This window comes from Corella eumyota, chromosome 1, assembly GCF_963082875.1.
Source record: "Corella eumyota chromosome 1, kaCorEumy4.1, whole genome shotgun sequence".
NCBI lineage: Eukaryota > Metazoa > Chordata > Ascidiacea > Phlebobranchia > Corellidae > Corella > Corella eumyota.
Window position 1 is genome coordinate 12,982,961 of NC_137490.1, and position 25,737 is coordinate 13,008,697.

At 31.0% G+C, this 25,737-nt stretch overlaps 3 protein-coding genes across 4 annotated transcripts; 2 read left to right on the forward strand and 1 right to left on the reverse strand.

Moving 5' to 3' along the window:
- Nucleotides 1-1,989: 1,989 nt before the first annotated feature.
- On the forward strand, nucleotides 1,990-12,804 carry LOC145751836 (uncharacterized). The gene is made up of 15 exons (XM_082567958.1): nucleotides 1,990-5,120; nucleotides 5,271-5,322; nucleotides 5,449-5,526; nucleotides 5,635-5,855; nucleotides 6,075-6,593; nucleotides 6,804-6,858; nucleotides 7,091-7,358; nucleotides 7,540-8,171; nucleotides 8,298-8,340; nucleotides 8,691-8,773; nucleotides 9,426-9,540; nucleotides 9,767-9,948; nucleotides 10,378-10,557; nucleotides 10,840-10,966; nucleotides 11,245-12,804. The coding sequence occupies exons 1-15, from the start codon at nucleotides 2,089-2,091 to the stop codon at nucleotides 11,655-11,657; spliced, it is 6,000 nt and encodes a 1,999-aa protein (XP_082424084.1). The 5' UTR covers nucleotides 1,990-2,088; the 3' UTR covers nucleotides 11,658-12,804.
- Nucleotides 12,805-13,518: 714 nt separating this feature from the next.
- LOC145763765 (phenylalanine-4-hydroxylase-like) lies at nucleotides 13,519-17,866 on the forward strand. 2 transcript variants are annotated; one of them, XM_082575281.1, is made up of 13 exons: nucleotides 13,519-13,692; nucleotides 13,759-13,863; nucleotides 14,116-14,299; nucleotides 14,629-14,658; nucleotides 14,986-15,074; nucleotides 15,342-15,409; nucleotides 15,769-15,819; nucleotides 15,888-16,033; nucleotides 16,110-16,245; nucleotides 16,330-16,456; nucleotides 16,719-16,874; nucleotides 17,149-17,338; nucleotides 17,446-17,866. In XM_082575281.1, exons 1-13 carry the CDS (start codon nucleotides 13,666-13,668, stop codon nucleotides 17,487-17,489), a joined length of 1,353 nt encoding a protein of 450 aa, XP_082431407.1. In that variant the 5' UTR covers nucleotides 13,519-13,665; the 3' UTR covers nucleotides 17,490-17,866. The 2 variants fall into 2 exon arrangements, with proteins under 2 accessions (XP_082431407.1, XP_082431408.1); XM_082575282.1 differs by lacking the exon at nucleotides 14,629-14,658 and having other exon boundaries at nucleotides 13,520-13,692.
- Nucleotides 17,578-20,408, reverse strand: LOC145763764 (uncharacterized). The gene is made up of 2 exons (XM_082575280.1): nucleotides 20,268-20,408; nucleotides 17,578-20,199 (listed from the first exon to the last, which is right to left on the reverse strand). Exons 1-2 carry the CDS (start codon nucleotides 20,309-20,311, stop codon nucleotides 17,913-17,915), a joined length of 2,331 nt encoding a protein of 776 aa, XP_082431406.1. The 5' UTR covers nucleotides 20,312-20,408; the 3' UTR covers nucleotides 17,578-17,912.
- Nucleotides 20,409-25,737: the final 5,329 nt, after the last annotated feature.

Below are 25,737 nucleotides of genomic sequence, written 5' to 3' on the forward strand. Positions count from 1 at the left end.
ACAAAAAATAAATCAGTCAGCTGGGCTCGATTTTATGACGTAATATTTACAGTTATGTAATAAAGTTATTGAGTTGTTAAAGTTCAAGGGTGCTAAAGTTAAAATAACACAGTGTTTGTTTTTAATTATTAAGCTGGGATACCTTATCTTAGAGATTGCAAGGTTTAAATTAATTAGTCATACACCCTATTTTTTGAATAATATTTTTTAATATTATTGTTTACTTGTGCATTATTAAAGGTATTTTGTGAACGATTGCCTACATAACTAAGTAAATGGGAAAATTTTATATCACATTAAGAGAGTATTTATAGATTATTATCGGTTAGACGTGACGCATGATGGTAATTATCATTTAAACAGTCTGTATTTTAGGCGTCCGCTCGGAGTTAGAATAGAAGCACACCTAATTCTGCGGTCGATAAAAAGTTTCGAAAAGTAATTTTTATAGTCAGGTTTTTAAACAAAAAATACTTTAAAATAAATGCCTGGAAAAATAATGGGCAATTCATGTAACAGCAGTTAGTTTATTATTTACAAATTAGCTTTTTTTTAGTCGCACAGCTACAGCGTCAAAAGCCTTCAATAGCACAACATTGCTTTTATTGGAATGCTTATTGTTTGCCTTCTTTTGTGACCGCGTCATAGTCTAGATATTATGACGTATTCCCGTATCAGGCTTTATCGCTAACAAAGCCAATATTTACCTCAAATATTAGCCTCAGTGTATAGTTAGTCGTTCGCGTATGACCATGACGTAATATAATTCGAGTCACTTTATTTATTTAGAGTCTAAGGAATTTTGTTTCAAAAGTTGTTTCGCTGGAAAAAAATTAAGCAATGAAGGTTTTGACTCAGGATGTCTAGACAATGTCGCAATTAAAAGTGACTCGACTAGAAACTTTTTGGCGATCTAAGACGGGTATTTTTTAGAATGCTAGCACGCATTGTTTTACCTAAAACTGGTGTAACATTGTTTGTTTACCAGCTTCAATTCGTCATTTTTTTTAACTTTCAGTAACCCTAAAATGCGTTTTTTGGGCATTGTTTCTAGGTTCGTGTTGATTAACAAATATTTGCGGGCACAATAGGCCTTAGCGAATAGGACTCTGAAGCGTAGTGCATAATACAATGGGAAGTAACCACGGATGTGACGAATTGAGGCGATGACGTCACGATCCGCACTGACTACTATTCGCATCTCGCATAAACCTTGCTGTCTCTTGTATTGCTAGCTATGCAATTTGAGGAATATGTACGTTGTTTGTGCGGTTTGTAATACATCATAGCTGCCCAAAATTATTTTAATAAGCATTCAATTTTACAGGTTGGCATTTTATAAGCTTTGTGTTTGTGTTTTTCAATTTACTATAGATAACGATTTTCGTGTTGTGTACAAGCCTGTATTGCGTTTTGCAACAATTATGTAAGCTTTGACAAGTACAGTGAGCGGCATGCTATTACCAATGCTAAACAGCGCTGCTAGGCCAAACGTAGTTTTTTTTGGGCGCGATGCATTCAGAGTCGTAGCGTCAGATTACAAAAGAGAGGACAATAACAGGCACGTAGTTTCCTCTAAAATGTGACGTAGTCTATCTGCTTCCTGACAAGCTTAAACTGAATACAACGGGTGCGGAAAACAGTTGCCGATTAATATTGCGTGCTGTCGGCATACCAGCATATGGCTCAGCCGACTTCTCAGTATGATCTATTGTCGTAGCTATTAACTTATGTTCGTGTACAAACAACTATGCATGTAGAAGTAAAAGCAAAAACGCTAATATTGCTGCATAGCATAGTGTACTCATTTACTAAAAATCAGAAACATAAATAGAGTATTTAGTGTATAAAGAAATTAGAGTATAGAGAAATATTTTTGTTGACAAAAGAATAGAAAATTCACAATGTTGCTGGGCTACTTATTTACATTTAATTAACCAAGTTTGATGTTGTAACATAATAACAAACCAATTTATATTTTTCAGATAATGTAGTTTTAACTAAATGTAACAGAAGTTATTTAAGTACAATGCAAACAATGATTAGCGAGATACCAACTATATACTTGCCTCGCAATGACAGCTCGCTATGAATAATCATGGATTAAAAGCAACAAATGCGCCTGGTCTAGGCTACCTAGGTGGCAATGGCATGCAGTTGCTTTTCTCAGCAATGGAGAGAGAAAGGCAACAACAATCGCGATTTCCTAATCCAACTGGTAATACACAGGTACAGGAAGCTTCTTTGTCGTTGATCGATCGTACTGAACCAACCGCACTCGAAAAAGGAGAGCAGGAAAAGTTAACAAGTAAAATGAATGGTGTGACTCCTCACCTACCGAGAAATATCCTTGTTCCACCCAATTTTCCTCATGCGTTACATGCCCAATCAGGTCTTGATTACAATGGCATGGCTAGCACTTCGCATACTGGTATGGACTTGCGCTGTCTTGCGTGTGGGATTGCTTGTCAGTCTGTGGAGGAATTACATAAGCATATTATTTACAAGCACTTAGGCATGGAAAATCTTCCAAATACAATAAATCCCGCATTATTACCAACTACCAAGGATTCTGCTTTTCCTGGGGCTTTAAGTAATCTTGACAAAAACAATCAGAATTTGCATAAACCTCCATCCCAGAAAGGTTCGCTGGAGTTTCCTATTCCAACACCGAATTTTGGATTGATTAATACAAGTTACAATGGCACCCAGCAACTTGGGTCTGCATTAAAATCATCAGCAATGCCGAGTGGACTATATGCACACCCTCCCACTTCTTTTCCAACATTTCCTTCACTAACAGTTCCACCTCAATTAAAATCCTTTCCGGTGCAGCCGTTTGCAAATCCATATGGAGTATCAGGTTTAATGAATCCATTTCTTGGCATGAATTATCCCGGGTTACCCATTAATGGAATCTATCCATCATCGTCTATACCTGGACTGTTAGCAACAAACATGAACATGTATTCACCTTACTTGCCATTCCCAACACATGCTGGCCAGCCTTTCTTGCCGGCTAGAATCCCTTTTTTACCAAATGAGATCAATACAGACAGAAGTGCAACTGAAGGTGCTTTAAAGTCCAATTTTCCTGTTGTGCCATCACCGAAACAAAATAATGATGTTTCTGATGCTCTAGCAAGTAGCAAAACTGGGTCCAGCGATCAATATTTTTCTACCACTGAACCTAACGCACACAATTCTGGACTGCGCTCAGCAATTCCTGATGCTTATCATCGCCGAATGTCGACTCCAATACTAAGTATGAACAAAAATTTTCGCTTTCCCTTTCCTTATAATCGAATGGGCAAAATTTCAGATGTCGGTGAGCAAATGGAATCGCTTTCTGTTCCCAGCAAAATTCCACCCAAAAGCAATACTAGAGATCCCAACAATCGTTTAAACGCAAAATCTATTGAGCAACATATTTCGAAACTGATCTCGAACAACGAAAAGGTGCTTTTAAATCCTGTTTTGGAGCGAGTCAAACCGCGAAGAGTATTTCGAAGAAACAGTCTTGATCCTGCATCTCTCTCTTCCTATGCTGCATCAATTAGTGGAAGAAATAACAGTGAAATGCAATTTGGCGAAGACAGGATCCATAAAATTGAACGCAAATATAGTGAAGTTAATCATAGAAGGGGGTCGCTAGTTCCTGAGATGTTAAGATCGGCGGATCTACATCATTTTCCTCCTGGCATGACATCATCAGAGTATAAAAAGATGATCCAACTTACACGCGCTCCACATGGAAGAGCAAGTTTAGTAGAAGAAGTTGCACAGATAAAAGATGTAATGGGAAAACTAACTGATGAAAATCAAAATTTTATTTCCAATGAACATAACCATCTTTTAGGAAAACGCGAGTCTTTGACTCAATATCAAGCTATTCCACCTAAAAAACTAAGAAAAACAAACTTTTTTGAGTGCAGTGATTGTGGTGTTAGATATCGCAAAGAAGAGAATTATGTTATTCATAAACAAGTCTATTGTAAATTTAAAAAAATCGATGACAATTTTAATTTAAAAAATTTGCCAATTTTAAACCAACCTGCATTAAATGACACAGTCACCTCAAGATACAGTGTTATTCAAAAAGCAGCTGAGTTTGAAACCAATTTACCTCCCACCAGCCATGCAGTCTCGTTACAAAATAATTCGCAAAAAATTCAGACCTTTCTTCAATCAGACATCGGCACTAACCCAATGGCCTTTTTGCATAACGATTTATGCCGAACTAAAAGTGCGGATGCTGCCTTACAAACAGAACACCATCACAGACTTTCTAAAGACAACAAACCTCAATCTTCTGTAAAATCTGCAGAACTGGATAATGTTTTAGTACCACCTAATTGTAGTAGTATTCCAGCTGTGACTAATGCAACAAACTCCCCAAACGAAAGCCCACCCTGCAGTTGTATTCCAACTAGTAAACTCCCACCTAACAAACGGCACATGCAATTGTTAAGGTGCTCTGGTGATGGACATTGTAAACAAAATCACACAGTTTTCACCATGGCAACATCCCCTACTAAATCCACCTCCGGTAGGAAAGTGTCAGCTCCCTTGCCTCGAACACAAACCTTTTGTTCAGAAGAATTGAAGTCTGATCGCAAGTTATCTCTACAAAACACCTGGAAGCCAGATGAAAACACTTTAAATGAAAATGTTTCGTTTCTTGGTGAATCCTCTGTGCCTCGCAGCAATTATAAATTACTGTTGCATCAAATCAGTTTGAGAAACATGCAAGATATGGATCTTATTAAACAATCAGCACAATCTCCTTTAACGCAGTCTGAAAATTCCATTTGGTCATGGGAACAAATGTGTAAAATTGGAAAAATGCCTCCAGCATTAGAAGATACTCAAACATTAAGTGTACAAAATACAGAAACAAGCTCATTACAAAATGCAGATGTTTTAAAAAACATATCAGGGTTGTCAGGTGATTTGGTAAGGAGAAATACAACAGCTAATCTTAATCAAAACTCAACTGGGTTTGCTTATGCAAAGCCAAGTGACAATCTATTGGCCACTAATAAGCCATACTCACCTGATGGCAATGGTCAAATGGGAGAAAAGCAAGCACGGAATTGTGTGATTGTTTCACCAACAAGGTAAGAATTAAGAATTGATTTATTAGGATTGATTTATAAAAATATTTAATGTTTTTTGCTTCTTCCTACTTTAATTTAAGTCGATTTTATTTGAATTATTGTTATAAATTTAGTTGGTAACGGTAATATATTTTTGTTTTATACTTTTAGTCAAGAATTGCAAGATAGTAGTATTGATCAACTAAATTCAACCACCATACAGGTTGTTCTTTTAAATTTTAAACTACAACATATTGCTTATAATCTATTTTTCTTACTTGTGTAATTTTAAGTGTAATTTTTGGTTATCTATATTAAACACTTTAAAAGTATGGATTAAAATTTTTAGTTGGAACAATCAAAAATTGATCAACCAGCTAATTCTTTAAAACAAGAATCAGATTCTAAAGAAAATGCAGATATAATTGTATGTGACTTTTGTAATTAATGTTGTAAAAGTTATTAAGTAGCCTATTACAAATTTGTAAGTTTGTAATTCTTGTCTTATAAAAATTGCCGTTTATTTTAATTTAAGGCCAATGAAAAATGTGCAGATGGTCTTCTTTATCTGCATTTAAGCCCAGTTCTCTATGCAAATGCTCATGTTAGTTACTGTTGCCTGGCCAATCCCCAACCAACATTTACAAAACTCGGCTCAGATGCAAATCAACTTTCGATGTACAGCCAATGGGCAGTTGCCGAGCCACTTCTCGTGCCTGAACAAATGACGGTTATTGATTTACTAAACAGTTGGAGGTGATTTATTTCCTGCTGATGATTCACTTTTTTGGAAAATGCGATTGGAATGATAATCATGAAAATCGTTATTTTAAACAAATATTTGAAAAAAACTAAAATTTCATTATTAAAACTTTATGTCTAGACATTTATATTATTTCTTTAAGCTTGGCATGAAGTTATGTTGCAAGTGGCAAAAAAAAATTTTTTAATCTTAAAATTTTGTGATTTTTTTAGAAAATCAAAATCTGGATACACTCAAGGGATTTCTGTTTCTTGCAAGGACACAAACAAACTTTTAGTCACAGACAGCAAAACATATAAAAAGCTTACGAAAAACGACAAGGAAAATAAAACTTCCGAAACTATTGAAATGGAAAAAATTCAAGACAAATCAGAAAAACTACCTGAAACTGAAATGGATCTTTTCCTATCTAGGCAATACAAATACAGTATTTTAAAGGCTAACTCAAAATTTGTGTACACCTCATGTGCCAAAAAATATTGCAAAATCGAGACCGAAATATTACCTCAAAATTCTGCAAGTAATAATAAAACGAACTGTAAAAACACTATAGTTGAAAAGAAAGATTCAGTTTCTGATGAGATTCCTTTAAAATGTGACGTCAAAATTTCATTGCCAACCACCACTAAAAGTAGTTCACCCAATTCTGATTCTGGCCACTTGGAAATAAGAAAGCTGGGAAGAATTAAAAGAAGAAAAACAAGAAAAGAACGATCTGCTGCTTCGCCAAGGTAAATCTTAGTGTACTTCTGCTAATTTTTTAAGATTAATTTTTGTACAGTATAATTTTTAAAATCGAAATTGAAATGGTTTAATTTAGAAAACTTAATAAAATAAGAATTTTTGGTAAATTATTATAATATATTTATATTTTAATTTTATTTTGCTATAACGTTAAAATGAATACTAATTACTAACATTTGTTATTTTTCACATAACAGGGAAAAGAGAAGGGCACTTTACAGTCAATCTCCACCTTCTCCATTATGCCAAATAGTAAGTAAATATAAGTTAGTACTCGAGAATTCCTCATAAATTTTAGCAGTGAGCTCATTTTTTCTAACTCTGTTGTGAAATATATTTGTGTTTGTTAGTTAACTGTGTGTTGTAAGTTTTGAGTATCAATTACAAAATATTTTTTACAAATAATATTTTTTATTGTAGTATCTTTTACCAATTGCAAGTTTTCAGCACAAACTAAACAAATTTAAATTGTTTAATTTTCAAGGCAGTCCATCAAAGTGAATCCTGTAAAGGAATAACAGATGACCGACTCAAGGGTTGTGCCTTGTGTAGTATTAAAGCCGGCAGAAGTGATCTGATCCCCGAAGTAACATCGGCGTGTAAGCCTTGCCAGGATGCTGCAAAATCAAAGGAAAAAAACTCGAAATTGGAAACTCTTTCACTACCGAACATCAAAAGTCCGGCAAAGTTTAGTCCGCAATATCACTCCCCCGTGCCTGAGCATACGAATGGTTACCTCGATAAAACAAGAGGTATAAAACACTAATTTTGAGACCGCGTGCCAGTCAAACTGCTATCTAGGTATTTTTAGACCTCTGTCGCCAGGGGCTATAAAACATTAGAGCAAAACGGGCAATTGAGGCAAAAAATTATCAATTTTCGTAAAATCACGTTATAATCTTAATATAAATTGTTCTTAAATGTTGTTTTTAGCTTCGGGTAACACTCAACATTGGATGACTAAATCGGTACAGAACGATACACCATCCAACCCTTCTGCTTTTCATTATCCAGTTCCTGAGCGACACGAAAAGGACCCCAAAATAAGTGCCAGTTCACCCCCTAACACGCCGGCGACGGTCTCGGACGGTCACCATATGTCTGACCCCGTCCGGTCACCCTGCACCCCCCAATTGGCCGAAGCCGTGTCCGAGGTCATGCGCAGTGCCGCGATTCAATCCAAACGGCAGGGGATTTCCCATGCGCATGCGCATCCCCTTGCGCACTCGAGACCCCTGATTCCCGTGACGTCATCAAACAGTAAAGCGGCGAACGAATCGAACGTCAAAATGTCAAATTCCGTTCACAAGCCAAACACGACAAATAGCAATCACGTGCATGTTGCTTCAAGTTTGTCTAAACGCAATGAAGTAAATGTGACGTCATCAATCGACGCGCCAATTTCTGCAGAAAATGAAATCGCGTTTTCATCAGCAGACCACGACAACTTGATTCCAAACGGATTCGGGAAATTGGGTCGACGGAACTTAGTACTGTCAACCCGAGAGTCAGAGCTGTTTTTGCACAAGGCAAACCACCTAACATCTCCTGCAAGCTATCGCAAGGTAAATCGCATTTTTAACGCCAAATTCTCCTCATTTTTCCGCTAAAAAGGTCGCATTAAATTCGACTTTCGCGTCACGATCCGATATAATCGCTCGCACTAAACTTGCTTTGTTTGTTGTTTTTAGGAGCCGCGGTCCAACTCGCAGAGCACGAAAACTTCCGTTACAGGTAAGTGTGACGTCATAAAGGTAAAATAATTTGGTAATTGGCGAGAAATGAAAATAAGTTCGCGTCTGGGGTCCAGACTGATAACCCATCGCGCTTTTTATTATGCAATTTGTTTAAACTTGCCACGAAAGATGGCAATCTTGCGTCTTAAAATGTCGTTAAATTTTATTTCTGGAAAATCTTAGCTTTTTCGGCCTATTTTTAACTCTTTTTAAGTCAAAATTTGAAAAATAGGTATTCCTATATTTTATTTATACAATTTACTCAAAAAATGTGGCTTTTAAATTAGCATTCTCGCGTTAAGGATAAATTTTTAAAGAGTAGCTAAAATTAAGCTTGATTTTTTATAGAAATGATTACTGATTCAATGGAAAAAGAATCCGCATGCCAAGAAGAATTTCTTTCTTGTGACAGTGATATAGATAGTGGAAAGGTATATTGTTTAACTGTTTAAAACTTATAACCTGGTAAAAAAAAACTATTCCCAATCTCTTTTGGTTAAGTTTAAGTAACAGTTTTAGTCCAAAATTTGACATTTACCCTAATTTAAACAGTAAGGCTATTTTTATGTCAAAAAATCATGTAGTTTCTTTGCAATAATTAAGGTATTTTTATGTAATAAATTTGTGTACTATACCCTAGCTGATAGATCTTCACAATATTTTTGCCATGTTAGGAATCGGCCACTTAGCTTTATTATGTGAATGGGATAATGTACTTACATGATATCGTATTTTTACACCGTTGTATTCCATAAAACAAACAACAATGAAAGCTGGAGAGCGTGTTAACACAATATACGAAGAATGCTAAATAAGGATCGGGTTTTGTAAAACCACGCGGTTGTTTACCATTTTTGTAATGACGCGTATATAGCGCATTGCCTTTAATTTGCCCCCTGCCCTGGATTTTGATGCCGGGTTTTAAATGTAACCCTATATTAGTGGCGTCATAATTTTGTATATACACCCATTATTATTACGTCATTATTTTTTCTATTATTTTAGATGTTATATAATATAGATTATAGAGCATTAAAGGTTAATTTTAATAATTTAATAATAAGTTAAAAAAAAATTGTTTAGGAGGAATATGACGACATAAAGAAAGCTGACGTCACAGCACGACCTTACATTTGCGTGGAATGCAAAGTTGCATTTCGTATAGGAGGTCATCTGGCCAAACATCTAAGATCAAAGGGTAAAAATAATTTAGTTAAAATTTACTGATGTTTAGATTAATTTTGCTCCCCCAAAAAATATTAAAATCTATAACATATACAAACTTAATGTATATATGTATTATACAATTATACATATTTAATTAAAAAAATTTAGCTTAAAATATTTTGTGTTTGTCATAAGGTAACTTAGTTGTTTACGCGAGCAAGAATTTATTATAATTTTTTTTGTTTATAAATTTTCAGGCCACACCTTAATGATGCAGAAAAAAACCTTAAACCGCTTAAAACAACAACAACACAAAGTGTCAGGCACGGGAAATCCCCCCGAGACAACCAATGTTGCTACTCAGGATGGCGACAGTGTTTCCAATGCGCAAATAAGTTCAACAAACAACACGTCTTCTGTTAATAGTACAACCACTCAGGTAATTTTAACAAGAAAAAAAATTTAAAATTGTAAAATATTTAAAAAAAAATTGAATTTAAATATAGTTTGTAAATGAACGTTACATACTGGGTTTAAATTTTCAAAGAATTTGGTAAAAGTTTTTTTGTTCAAGTTTGTTTTTGCATAGTTTGTGTTTTTTTTTTGGAATAGTTGTATCGTGTGGGAAAACTTTTTCATAATAATACACAAGCTCATGTGTCATCCCACAAATTTATCTATCCGATTAAAACGTCATTTTGGTTCCCAGTAATTTCTCATAATTTCTGTTTATTTTTAATTGAATTATTGCAAGCAAATGTTTTTCTGATTTTCTATATTTTCGTTTTATAAGAAAAAAAGAACTCCCATAAAATTTAACCTAATGTCGTAAACTTTTTTCTAATTACAAAACATTTTATTTTTTTAGGTTCTTAGTGGTACTGAAGGTCTTGCAAGGTCCCAGGTTCGAGCCCTGTTCGAAGGTAACGACGAGTACGCGTGCGTGCCCCACTGTGATGACGTCATTGAAGGTACGGATGACGTGTTAAGTGCGCAAGACCCGCGCCCGTTTAAATGCTTGGCTTGCGATGTAGCTTTTCGATTTCAGGTAAATTTTTTTTTAAATTTTTTAAAAATTAAATATTTGAAAAAAATAATTTAAAATCTAGTTTAAAGTTTTATTTTTGGCAGAAATTGTGAGTTATTATAATTGGTTAGTTATAATTTGCCAGGTGCAATATTACGCTATGATAATCAAAATTTTAAACATTATCATTTTCTAATCCAATAGGTCATCCAAAAATATTTACCCCATTATATCACAGCATATTACATAAACCTATTTTATTGTTTTATTTTCAAGAATTTTTTAATTTTTTTTTTATTTTAGGGTCACCTTGATCGACATTTTCGTTCTAACTTGCATCTCATCGCAGTCGGTCATTACGAACATGACGTCAATCATACGTCACATCAAACTTATAACGTCAACAGCGTTGATGAACAAGGCAATGATGGTAAATAACTAAACATAGGTTTTGTTAATAATAAATAAAATATTATTTTTAAATATGGGTTTTTGGGGGTAGTTATAAAACGTGGTAAATTATCTTAATTCTAAATTCTATATTTGGGGTTTGGCTAGGGCTTACCCCAATTAAAGGTGTGGGTAAGCCCCCCCGAAGTTTTAATTTAAAAATTTTATATACCGCGGTTTTAATATTACTCGATGCGTACTAAGCTATAAAAATCCAGGGATTTAAGTGTAAAGATTTAAAAATGTATTTTTTTACAGAGGAATTAATTGTAGACGGCGAACCCTCACCCACTTCAACAATATCTTCATTAAATTTCAAATTTACAAAAAATTCTGAACATTTTTCTAATTATGACGATGTTCCTAAAACTTCGAATACTGATACATCGATTTTTAAACATACGTCATCAAATTCGATTATGACGTCACACACAACGGATGCTACAAGTAGTAGTAACGTCATTAACAGTACCATGGTTACGTCAGAACATTTTACTAAGAGCGAATCGGATTTAAAGAGCAACAACTATTTGGGTAATTACTGTTTAAATGATTCGCAAATCCATCAAAAAAGCAACGATTTAAATCCGTCAGATGGCGCTATGGGGCGACACAATCACCAAGTCGCGATGCCTTGCCAAATTCAAGTTCTCAGTAGTTTTCAAACGTAATCAAATTCTTATTATTTATTTTAAATGTTTAATTATTTATAAAAATTAGGAATTTTTGGTTTCTGTAAAATTATGTTTTGCAGAAAGCAAATTGGTTTAAAATTTAAGTTTTTTTTATTATTTAAAGTTCATGATTACGTTTTTGTTTTGCAATTTGTTTTTCTTTAAGAGTTTATTCTTATTGCTTGATTAGTTAAATAATATTTTTCTCTTACCTAAAAGCACTTTTGTTTAATTAAATTATTCAAATGAAGTTCCATTTTTTTGCAAATTGGAAAGCGAAGTGCAATCTTAAAATTTTAATTAAATTTTATTTAATTAAGTCATGTTTATTAAAAGATTTAGAAATTCTAAAAAATATTTGAATGCTTAAAATTTTAAATCGTAATTTGTTAAATAATAAATCTAAAATATTTTTGGTAATTAATTTTCAAGTAGCATTTATTTTTTTTAATTTTTTTTTATGATTTAACATGATGAGATTATATTTTATTAAGTGCGTTAAATTGGTGCTGCGGCCTAGCAAGAATTTTTTTTTTTTTAATAATTATCCATCCAGGTTTTATTTTTTTTGTTTAAATGGTACATCGTGTTCCTATGATGTTTTTGTTTTTTTTTAAGTTCTAAATAACCGTAAAACTTCGAAAAAAATTGTTTGACTTTTTCAGGTGCTTCCTAACTTTTACAATAAAACCGCGTATTTTTTCCAAATACCCAAACTAAATAAAGTTTAGTTTATAATTTTCGCTACTTTAGAATTTTTTTTTGCACTTTCGACACCACTTTCAGCACAGTACAATCCAGTTTCGTTGTTAAGTTCCAATTGTTTGTGCTTGGATGTGTTAACAGCACACAATCTGCCCTAAGTGAATTTATTGCTTTATGTTTTGTTTCAAAATTAATTGTGACCGTAACTCGGTATTTTGGGTGTATTTTTTGTTTTTGATGCTGGTTATTTTTGCGCCGTGCTGTTCCTAATTGTTTATTTTTCACTTGTTTATCGATTCTCAGAGATTTTTAAAATGTAATTGTGCTGTTATCATTATTATTATTATTATTGTTTATACGCTCTTGTGTATATGTTTATTGTGTGGTTTTCGTTCATGTTTTTTTTTTGAAAAATTGTGGTCGAAATAATTACTGGGCGACCGTCATGTTATTAAACCTCCAATTTGAAACACTTTATCTAATTTTGAACAACGAAAAGTTACTTTAAACAAGCCTACTAAGAGTCTAACCGTACGTTTAAAAGCTTAAACCATAATGTATTAAGCTAGGCTAGCGTCTAGAATAATATTGATGCAACGTATAATAATTACTGTATCCCTTTATGCTTATACAAACAATGCTTCCCTACGTGAGGAAATTATACAGCTCTCACATGTTCTGCAACCACACCAGCGCCACAATATAACACGCCCTACTTTTTAACCAATCAGCGCCTTGTCTCTCGTATTATAACTTTAACGGAAGTGGCAGTTACATATAAAAATAACATTTTTAATATATTGATAACACGAATATTATTTAACTTACGCTGTCCAACTAAACAATGATTTTGTCATTTCTGACTTAATTAACGTTGATGTTAGTTTTCAACGCATTAAAATGCAAAAGCGATCTAGGCCTTTGTTGTTTAAGTAAAAACAACAACTGAATGGGCCTACACGCAATCGGGTGCAACGTATGACATATTAATTATTTAATAATGGTGCGCGAACACGTATAACACTATGTCGCATTTGCGCTATTACTACATCACTTCCTGTGGAAAGTTGAATTTTTATTTGAAGAATGACATTTCAGATTGTTGTAATTAAACAGAGATTATAGTGTAATTCGGGCGCGTTGCTTTGTCTTAGTTTAAAATTAAAGGGAGTTTGAGCTAAGAACAGTGTTACCACAAATTAGCGGTAGCTTGGTAAGGAGATTAAGATAAACGTTTACCTAGGTTAAAATTGTATTTGTTTTAGATATAAAAACCTCAATTAACAATTAAACAAACGTAATGAGCAACGAAGACCAAGCAAAATCGGTAAGTCAAGTTTTAATATACTTTAAAATGAGGTAAATCGTTTTTTTTAACATATTTTTATTTTAGACTTCGTATGTGAAAGATACTGCTGAAGGAAATGGAAGAACTTCGTTGATTTTTTCCGTTGAAGAAGGAATTGGGACGTTGGCAGGTGCCCTGGATGTTTTTAAGGTAAAATTTGAATAATTTTGTACTATAATGAGCTTTAATGAATGGTTAAAACTCTACTGTTATCAGCATAAGTTATAAATAATACTGCGTATGCAAACTACTTTTAAAACGAAACTAGAAAAATTAAAAGATTTTAGGCCAATGCTGTACTGACAAAGCCGTTTAAATTTGATGATTATTTAATTAATAATGCTCAACAATTTGTCAAAGCCAGACAAGTAATTATGTCATGTAACGTTTTTTTGTTGCCAGAAACATGGAATTAATCTGACTTACATCGAGTCGCGAGTATGCCAGAGCAAGGAAAATTGTTACGAGTTTGTGATCACGTGTCAAAGCATGAATGGACAAACCAACAGAGTGATTGCAACACTCAAAAAAGAGTTAAAATCAGATATTTTGGTTTTGAGTACAGACAAAGACCAAAAGGATGCAAGTAAGTTTCTACAAAAATTGCGTAACCTATTATTATATACACATGTTGTTATAGCACACAATATTATCATTTATATTTAAAACTAAATCTTGTTGAAATAATACAAGTAATTTTTAGAGTTGTATTTAACGATTGGCATGGCGATCATGCAATTTTTCAATTATAAAAACATGTGCAAATAATTAATAATTCTAAAGTGTTTTAGTTACGTTTGAAAACTTTTTTCTTGGTGTTTTATTATTGATGTATAAAAAAAATCAAGTAAAATATAAAACTGTAAACAAGAATTTAGACATATTTTATATTTAAATACGTTTTTTCCTATACAGACCAAACGTTTGGAGAAGGCCATAAGACTGGTACTAAAATTAAATAAAAAACATGCATGTTTTCATTTATTTTAATAAAAAATCCTTGACTTACATTTTTTTAAATTTATTTTAATTTTATTGCACGCACACGTCCCTCTATAACTTATGATAAATTTTATTACCTTTGTTTACAATTACTTGGTATTAATATAACGTTCAAATACGCTACGATTACATGGTGCCCCGATTTAATTTGTCATATTATGACACGGCCACCCTACAACCAAAACATAATCATTCATTACTCATACTTTTATCAAGCTACCGTATAGCTTTATGTAGCATATATAAATTTTATTTTGACATGTGTTTTAGCTCCTTGGTTTCCTAGAAGTATTCAAGAATTGGACAACTTCGCAAACCAAATTTTGTCATACGGGTCTGAACTGGACGCCGATCATCCGGTAAGTTTATGTAAAATATGGCTATGAATTTAGAGATTCTGTTTAACAAGACTTAAAATGTTGTTTTGTTAGGTTTTCGCACTTGCATAGCTAATTTATATGACATTGCTAATGTATAACTCACAGGAATTCGCAAAATTTTTAAGCTTTAGTCATATACAAAAAGTCGGCAGTTAAAACATTGTTTTGCTATTAAACTTGACTACTTTTATCAAAATCTTTTTTTTTTATTTTTTGTGAAATCCTGAGTATAAATGTTATTTTTAGGGATTTACCGACGAAGTTTACCGAAAACGAAGAAAGCAATTTGCCGATATAGCTTTTAACTACAAACAGTAAGTATAACGCTTTGATTAAAAAATTCCAGTTGTTCAATAGCAAACATAGCAGGCCATTAGTATTTGATATAAAAGGGTGAAATTATTTTAAGTAAAATTAAAACAAATATAAGGTCACGTATACACCAATAAATCATAGCAATAATGGGTTAAATTTTAAATTAATGCGCTCTTAAATGGTGTCACAATTTGTACACAACCCCTAATAGTATTTACTTGTGGGTAGACCTATACGCTCGTAACTAAATATTATACTAGTCAGCATGCCAACATCATATTTGAAAATGATAATGTCAAAGGGTCAAAATCTTATATGCATTCTATTTTAACATTGTTTTTTTTTCTTTTATTTTAAGCGGACAACCCATACCCATTGTTGAGTACACGCCAATCGAAATTAAAACATGGTAAAAATAAATATTTTTATATATTTTAATATTAAGGTGTAAAGATTTTAACATATTTTTTGTAATAGGAACACAATCTATACAAAGCTTACCGACTTATTTCCAACCCACGCTTGCAAGGAATTTAATCGAGTTTTTCCTATACTTCAAGAACAATGTGGTTACGGCCCTGACTCCATTCCCCAACTGGAACATATTTCACAATTCCTCCAAAGTAAAACAAAATTATTGTTTAAGTTTTATTGCCTAAATGCAACTTTAAACTTTAATTTTTTGATGTACTTGTTTAGAAACAACTGGATTTCGATTGCGGCCAGTCGCTGGCTTGTTGTCGTCCAGAGATTTTTTGGCCGGGCTTGCATTTCGTGTTTTTCACTCGACCCAATATATTCGACACCCTTCCAAACCTCTTTATACGCCAGAACCGTAAGTTCGGACCCATTTTAAATCATTAAATGCATATTAGCTGTTTTATAACTGTGGGTAAATTGCAAATTTGATTTATTGCAGAGATGTATGCCACGAATTAATCGGACACGTTCCCTTATTTGCCGATCCTGCTTTTGCTCAATTTTCGCAAGAAATCGGTCTTGTCTCCCTCGGTGCCCCTGACGAATGGATTGAAAAACTAGCTACTGTGAGTTATGTTTGGTGTTTAGTATTATGTAAAAGTTTTTTGACTAACATACATTGTTGCGTAGTTCTTTAGTAGGTGTGGCTCTAAAAGTATTTGGTAGAGTACCCTAGCATTTATGTAATTCCTAAAGTTACTAGAGCATTAATTTTGGCAAAGATGTCGTATTATTGTCGCAATAAGATATGAAATATATGCCAAATAAAACGATTCTCAAAACCAAAAAAATGGTTTGTAAATTTATAACCTTTAAATTTTATATTAGTGTTACTGGTTTACCATCGAATTCGGTTTATGTAAACAAGACGGTAAACTAAAGGCATACGGGGCAGGTTTATTGTCTTCGTTTGGTGAATTACAATATTGTTTGTCGGATAAACCCGAGGTTCGTGAGTTTGAGCCACTTCAGACAGCATTGCAGGTAAGCAAAATGCTATATATACATATGTCATACAAGTACTTTACTAAATAAACGTTAAATTATCAAGTGGATTTTCTGGTTTTATTATTACATCTTTTCTCATAGTTCATGACTTTTTATTTTATTATTTAAATGCATAAAACCTTATACTATCACCAGTATATTACTTGTTATATTTTTTCTGTGTAATTTTTATTTTAAATATTATTTTGTTTTTATTTAAAAACGTAAAAGCAGTGTTACCACTAATATATAAACGCATAATTATTGATAGAAATACCCAATCACCATGTACCAACCGGTTTATTATATGTCCGAGAGTTTTGAGACTGCAAAGCAAAAAATGCAAAATCTTTGTGACAAAATTCCAAGACCTTTTATCCCACGATACAATCCCTACACGCAGCGCATCGAGATAGTCGACACAAAGGAAAAGTTAGTTCGTTTGTGTAATGACCTCAGCGGTAAGTTCTTTACACAATATTGTACATAGTTAGTTTAGGCATTTACCCTATTTAAATATTGGTTGACGTTAGTCCAAACTTATCATTGTTTGTTCTTATTTACGAAGGTAACTTCAACGTTCTACGTCAAGGAATAAACAGCATGTCATAACCAATTAAACAGCATGTCATAACCAATTAAACAGCCGAACATTTCTACGATACCAATTCTTTATCTTTTTTAAACACAACGACGGTAACATTATATTTACACATTTTAAAAATACCGCAATGTACAATTTATTTTTGTAAAAAAAAACAGCTGGTGATAAATATCTTGTAAAAATATTGTTTGGACAGGGGTTAATATAGAATGTACATCATATTTTAGTCAATACATTACTTGCTTTATTATTACAGCTTAACTTGCTTATCTGCATTTTTTAATTAGTAATACAATTTACTTGTACATATTTTCTACCTTTTATCGCTTAAGTTTTTAATTAAAAAAGGTGAAGATTTGCGTCAATAAAATTGAAAGAGAATTCAGCATGGATGTCTAGAATTAAAAAATTTATTTCATAACCCACTAAGTTTATCTATTAAGATCTAAAGTGGATTCTTCTGCTAAACCTTTTGATTCCAGCCATTCTAGCGTGGGCAATTTTACTTTGCACATTGTCACCATTTCAGCTTGTGGCGACGTATGTTGTGTTTTAACATTAGGATGATGGCGCTCGTGTGTAATTTTCGTTAGGATATGAGATGCTTTGATATAAAATTCCACTGAGTCTGGTATTTTATTTTGTGACTCTAGATCTGCTGGAGTGCTAACAACGAATTGAGTTTGAATTCTAAAATCAAAAGCTGTACGACAAGTTTCGGTTGCAGAAGAATTTGGAATAAAAATATCGTTTCCAAGTTCACGAGAACTTTTGTAGATTACTGAAACGTTAGGTCGCCCGTCGAGGGTGCTCGATCTTTTACAAGTTGTCGAAAAAGCTTGCGAACGCTGGACTTGTACGTCCGACACTTTTTCACGTGACACTGACCAGACTCCTGATTTAACTTCGCTTAAGTTTCTTCTGTCTTTCCAGGATGGTAGTATCTTGTTAGGTGACACTACTGATTCTTTAATGACGTTTTTTTCTGACGCTTTAATTCGCAATGGTGGCGGTCTAGGGATTGTTTTACTTCCAATTTCACCCAATCTAAGTTTGGCATGTTTGCTATAGGTTTGCCTTTGATCAGCTTCCCATTTTATTATAGCGGGTGATTGAAATGGGGTATCCTTACTTATAGAAAGGCCTTTTATATTGCCAGGACCTAGAATATTGATCTCCATTTGATCCTGCACGTAATAAATCATTCTTTGGACACTATCATTTTCTGGCCGTGTATTTTTGTTATAAATCAACTTGTTCACATCATAATCAATCTGATCGACGACCTCATTTAAATCGTTAGTAAGTAAGTTATTGAGGCCCAAATCACCAACTACAAATGAACCTTCAAGCATAATCTCAACAAAGATTTTTCGGTGTTCTGGTATATCCCACGAGCCATACCTGTAAGCATAAGAGAACGCACTCGTCTCAAATGATATAGTAGGATTTGCGCCTTCGTCTAGAGGGTTTTCTGAATCAATTTTCCATTGTAGTAACGTTGGCTCAGGTGGCATTGTATAACGTACGTTGGTATCTTCACTAAGTTCTAAGGGAGGCAAGTGTTCTGCGCTTTGTACTGTAGGAGCACTTACATATTTTAGGGTAGAATTAAAATTTAAATTTGGTAGGTTCAGATACAACAGCATTTCGTTCATTCGCATGAGATTGTCTTCACTGATAGTGGAGTCAGGTTGTAAGTGTTTACCAAAGCACATGTACTTGAAATCAAAATACTTGAGATCTGCCTTTTTGATAAAACTAAGCGACTCTTCAGCGGAAACGAAGTTAGATAAAGTTGATGGCTGATTTTTAATTTTGCTTACCAGTAATTTAAGAATGTCGCTAACTTTTGGATCTCGTTTCATGATTCCGGCTAAAGATAAACGACAAGTGTGCCACCATATTTCGTAATTATCGTTTTCAAACGCTCCCTCATTTTGTGTAATTTCGGGGGTGGATGAAGCGGAATTGGGGTTTTGGAGGGTAGTCTCCGGGGTTTGAGGGGGCGGTGGAGGTACCCAGGACAAAATAGCTTGTGCGCTTTTTGGCAATTCGTCTCTCGGCATTTTGAAATTGGTTTTTAGTTGGTTGCTGTATTTCAATATGTTTGTTTTTTTGTTTTTCAAGCAAATCATTTGACGAGGTATCCGAACAAAAATCCCGCGATTAGTGTTTGATTCTGTGTTTAAGACAACTAATTCTAAAAACCCCATTTCAGGGGTTAGTGGAGATAGATAAGAAGATAACAAGCGATCATTACTTAGTGCCTGTCTTCTTGGGAAAGTTGTCATCTCGTTTGGGTGTAAATACAAGTGTTGATTTTTGATTCCAACCCGCAGTTTGTCTCGTATTCGCCTTTTGATGTCAATAACATGTTCTACATTACCCGGCCTTACTTCTATTTCAGTAAGCATTGGTCCTGGGCATTCAAGTGTGGATATTAGTAGGGTGGCGTGAGATCGAAGTTCAATCAGGCATCTCGGAGTGTCACCTACAAAAATTTCGGTCGAGAAGTATTCGATCAAGGATTTGTCTGATGACATTTCTTCACCCCCAGCAAACAACCGTTGTTGGGCTACGTGGATATTTGTTTTCCGTTCCAACATTTTTTGCAAGCGACTAATTATCGTGCCACTGGAAACCCCCTCCAGCACAATGACGTCATCAGTATGTTTTAAAGAAACCAACACAGCGACTCCACTAGGTTTCAGTTTTCTAGAGACAAATTGAAATTTTCATCATAAAAAGGAAGTTATTTAAAAAAATTTAAATGCAAGTCGTACCTGTATTTGTCTTTGTGTTTACAATCTTCTGCGTAAGTTAGCATTCTGCAACTTATTTACCGAAATTTAAACAAACATTAAGTAATTATTATAAACTAAAATACCAAGTATTTATTGGCAACTTGCTTAGATAAAAAAAATGTCTATATGCGGCTGCTTGATGAATTTTAAATCAAAAAAACTATTGTTTAACTTTTATAAAACGATTTTCTAATTAGGAAATGGTGTTCACCCACATTACACATAGGTTTTCTATATCATAAGTATTGTATTACATTCACTACAATGAGTCCGTGGCGTTTAAATCCTCCATGAAACATATAATTTGACACAAATACCTAATGATATGTAATACGACCCGCTTTAAATGACTTATTAATTAAGTACGAAACAAATATTAAATGAGATTTATCAAAATGTTGCATTTTTTAATTCCGCATTTTAGCCAATTTTTATTAATCATTGTCAAATTCCGGCAGCGCTAGTTATGACACTTGGCTCCCTCGCATGAGGCCTTGCGCATTTACCGTTTCTGGTAATTTTTAAAATCATTTAACCCAAAAACTTTATTCTTGCATGATATAATGTTTATTGTTTCGTTACCAATTTTTGTTGTTATAATCATTGACTTGCAATAAGTAATAGCAAATATGCAACTTAAGAATAAATAAAACCTATATATGATTAAGATAATGAATAAAAAACTACAGAAATAAAGCACGTCTAGAGTAACAAATTGCCTCGAGTATATTTCTCCACAAAGCTTTTTAGTCTTGCACTGATAAGTCTTTGTTTACTTTTTTATATCCAGTACGTTGTTTGGTGATAAAGTTTCAAGGCAAATATATAATTAAAACAAAGAGCAATATATTTTAAATGGCAAGAGGACTTACGTGCTAAAGGTTAAGCAAAGTTAAAAAAGGGTTAATTAAATTTAAAACATATTGACAGTTAGGGATTTAATCAACGATGATTTGTAAGTCAACTAATGGCATGCTGCTTACATGTTAAGGTATCAATCATAAATTACTAAATTCTTCCGTGATTAAGCACCTTTGTTTACAATTTTCACTTGACTGATTTTCGTTCCCTAAGGTTTTGAGCTGATCTCGCAATCCATGTATTAATTTTTAATTTGTTACACTTTTTTATTTAGTTTTTACTTTCGATGGGCATACACCGGTGTTATTCAATGTAAAATGGCTTCTATATAGAAACAAAAATAAAAATTAATGAAGATGGCAAGTTTATAGACTAATTATTTTATCACAACACGTGTTTTTATCTAAAGCAAATATCTTACATAATTACAGAATACGAATTTCCAAGGAATATAATATTAAGCAATATGAATTACAACATTTGAAACTGGAACAAAGTATTATTTAAACACTACCTTGCGTTGCTTTTATTGGGCTTAGTTGAACATTTTAGATAAATATTAAAAAAATTTTTAAAATTAGTTGAAACTGTTAATATATAGTGTATGACGTAAAATATAAAATTGTGCGTAATCTCAAAAACGAAATTTTTTTTTTCATAGGTGTTTGTTTATTAAAAATTTTCAAATTTTAAAAAACAAAAAAGCAATAAAATATAATAAAAAAAATATTTGTTTGACTCGCTTTCGAATTGTTGAAATCAGGATATACATTACACCAAACTTAAAATTTCTAAAAATGCTCTTTGATTTGTAATAAATAAACAAGCAATTAAATATAATAAACACAAAAAATATTTTCAAATATGTTTTTTAATTACTAATATTATAATAAACATTAGAAGCAATTTTAAACGCCTAAAATCAATCTTAAATTTTAAATAAATAAACAACGATTAAAATATAAAATACAAACAAAAATTAATTTTTTAACTTGTTTTCAGATATTTAATACTATGAAATAGCTACAATTGACCAAGATTTGAAAAATTTTTAACAACTTTTAAATTTTAGTAAACAAACACCTATTAATTAGTAATAAGTAATATTTAAATTATCAAAATAGGAGTCTAGAAACATTATCCAATAATAAACAACATACTAAAGTTTCAAAACTTTTAGTATAGGCCTATTAGAACAAAGTTTTTCTAACTCAAAATTCGGTCAAATAAGAATAAAAATAATAATAATAATAATAACTAGATTTATTTGATAAATAAAATATGGTTCGAAATTATTTGATTATTTTTAACATAAATTTTTATAAATAAAAAAAGATATGCATAAACATTAACTAAGAATATTACATATCTTCGAATAAACAAACAAGCATTTATGTATACTATACACACAAAAACTAATATTTAACGCAGTTTTAAGTTGTTTATATCAGGATATAGATTATACCAAATTTTAAATTCCTAAAATTGATTTTTGATTTAAATTAAATAAACAAGCATTTAAATATGATAAACAATTGAAACTTATTTTTCAAATATGTTTTTTAACTACTTATATTTTAAAATACATCATACCAAATTTTTAATGCTTAATATCGGACTTTAACTTTAATCAACAAACAAGCATTTAAATATAATAAACAAACAAGAATTAATTTCTATTTCATTTTCAAGTTATAAATATTATAACATATAACTGACCAAAATTTAAAAATCTAATAACAATCATTAAATTTAAATAAACAAACACCTATTTATTAGTAATTAGTGTCAAAAACTAAAATTTTAATTTATTTTTGAGTTACTAATATCATAATATACAATTGACAAAAATTTAAAAAATTAACAACAACCTTTAAATTTAAATAAACAAACACTTATTAATTAGTATTTAGTGATTAAAAATTAAAATTTTAATTCAGTTTTGAGTTACTAATATCATGATATACAATTGACCAAGATTCGAAAAATTAATAACAACCTTTAAATTTTAATAAAGAAACACCTTTTAATTAGTAATTAGTGATAAAAATTAAAATTTTAATTCATTTTTGAGTTACTGATATCATGATATACTATTGACCAAGATTTAAAAAATAAATAACAAACTTTAAATTTTAATAAATAAACACTTATTAATTAGTAATTAGTGATAATTAAATGTTGTAAATAGGAGAATGAAAATATAATCTGATAATAAACAACATACTAAAATTTCAGATTTTTAAATTCTAAGGAACTAAAGATATCTTCTTTCAAAATTGGGACTAGAAAGAATAAAAATAATAATAACTAGATTTATTTGATAAATAAAATATGGTTCGAAATAATTTGATTATGTTTAGCATAAATTTTAATAAATGAAAAAAGATATGCGTAAACATTTAGTAAGACTATTACATATCTTTGATTTTTAATAAACAAACAAGTATTCAAATATATTATACATACAAAAATTAATATTTTAACCGAGTTTTAAGTTGTTAATATCAGGATACACATTAGACTTAATTTTAAATTCCTAAAATTGATTTTTGATTTTTAATAAATAAACAAGCATTTACATATATGATAAATAAACAAAAATTATTTTTTAAATAAGTTTTTTAACTACTTTTATTATAAAATACATTATATCAAATTTTAAATACTTAATGTCGAACTTCAATTTTAAATAAACAAACAATAATTTAAATATAATAAACAAACAAAAATTAAATTTTTTATCTATTTTTGAGATACTGATATCATGATATACAATAGACCAAGATTTAAAAAAGCAATAACAATCTTTAAATTTTAATAAATAAACATCTATTAACAAGTAATTAGTGATAAAAATTAAAATTTTAATTCATTTTTGAGTTACTAATATCATGATATACAAATGGCCAAGATTTAAAAAATAAATAACAATCTTTAAATTTTAATAAATAAACACCTATTAATTAGTAATTAGTGATAAAAATCAAAATTTTAATTCATTTTTGAGTTATTAATATCATATTATACAAATGGCCAAGATTTAAAAAAATAAATAACAAACTTTAAATTTTAATAAATAAACACCTATTAATTAGTAATTAGTGAAAAAAATTAAAATTTTAATTCATTTTTGAGTTACTAATATCATGATATACAATTGACAAAGATTTGAAAAATTAATAACAACCTTTAAATTTTAATAAATAAACACTTATTAATTAGTAATTAGTGATAATTAAATGTTGTAAATAGGAGAATGAAAACATAATCTGATAATAAACAACATACTAAAATTTCAGATTTTTAAATTCTAAGGAACTAAAGATATCTTCTTTCAAAATTGGGACTAGAAAGAATAAAAATAATAAAAATAATAATAAGTATAATGACAATAACAATATGTTTCGAAATCTAAGATTTCGAACCATAATAATAATAAATACACTGACAATAACAATATGTTTCGAAATCTAAGATTTCGAACCATAGGGTTCAATAGTAAATTAAAATAAAAAAATAATTAAATTAAAAAATTGTTTTACAGTTAAATTAAAAAAAATGATTCAAAATATATTTAAGTTTTAAAAAACTATTTTTTTGTTATCTTAAAGTTAACTGAATTTTTAACATTCAGTTAAATACATAATTTAGCATTTTTTTAAAAACTAAAAAAGTTAAAAATTAAATAGATATTTATTTTTAAATTTAAGAAATTTAAATGATTGTTTGATGTGTTCGATAGTGTATCAAGTTTAAGAGCTTTAAAGTATTTGATTTAGTATGGGAATCTAAATAAATACATCCCAAAAAATAAATATTTATGTAGTAATAACAATATATCAAAGTTGGTTAACTAATGATAATTTTTATAAATTTTTAAGAAAACTTGAAATATTTAACTGTATTTAAATTTTTTTATTAAGACAAAAAAATAATAACTTATTAAGAACAAAAATTTGTTACATACATTGTGATTCAATTTATATTTAAAAATGTAAAATATTAATTAACATGCAATATTATATAATCGAGGATAAAGCAATTTACATCTAAAACAATCCGAGCGTGATAAATAAAAACATAAATCGGGGAGTTCCCCGAAGCGTCTTGAAGAAAATTGTAATTTTTTTTTCTTTTTGATTAGGTTTTTCTCGCTTTCACGTAAATAGTTGGAAGGTTAACAAAAGAAGTTCATCAAGTGCAACCTAAAAATGGCGAAGTTAAATTCATAGTTTTAAAATGTTATTAATATTAACTGTTTACAAAAGTATTTCTTGGTGCCAAAGTGTCTTGTTATATCTCTAATATTGTTATATCTCTACTGACGATCACAAAACTTTATTTCTGCGTTTATCAAGTTTAAATAAATTTAATTTGTTGATTACTTTTAGGTTTTAGGCTCGTTTGCTTTAACTTTTAAAATGTGTTTGGCTTAAACAATCATAGTAAAATTTTATTTTTAAAGTCAAAATAGTTGGATGTCGTTACTTTAACTTGAGATTATATTTATGTTAAAACACTCAAAAGAACACCTAAGATAAAAAAAAATTCAAAAAATAATGAACAGAACAAAAATTACATCATT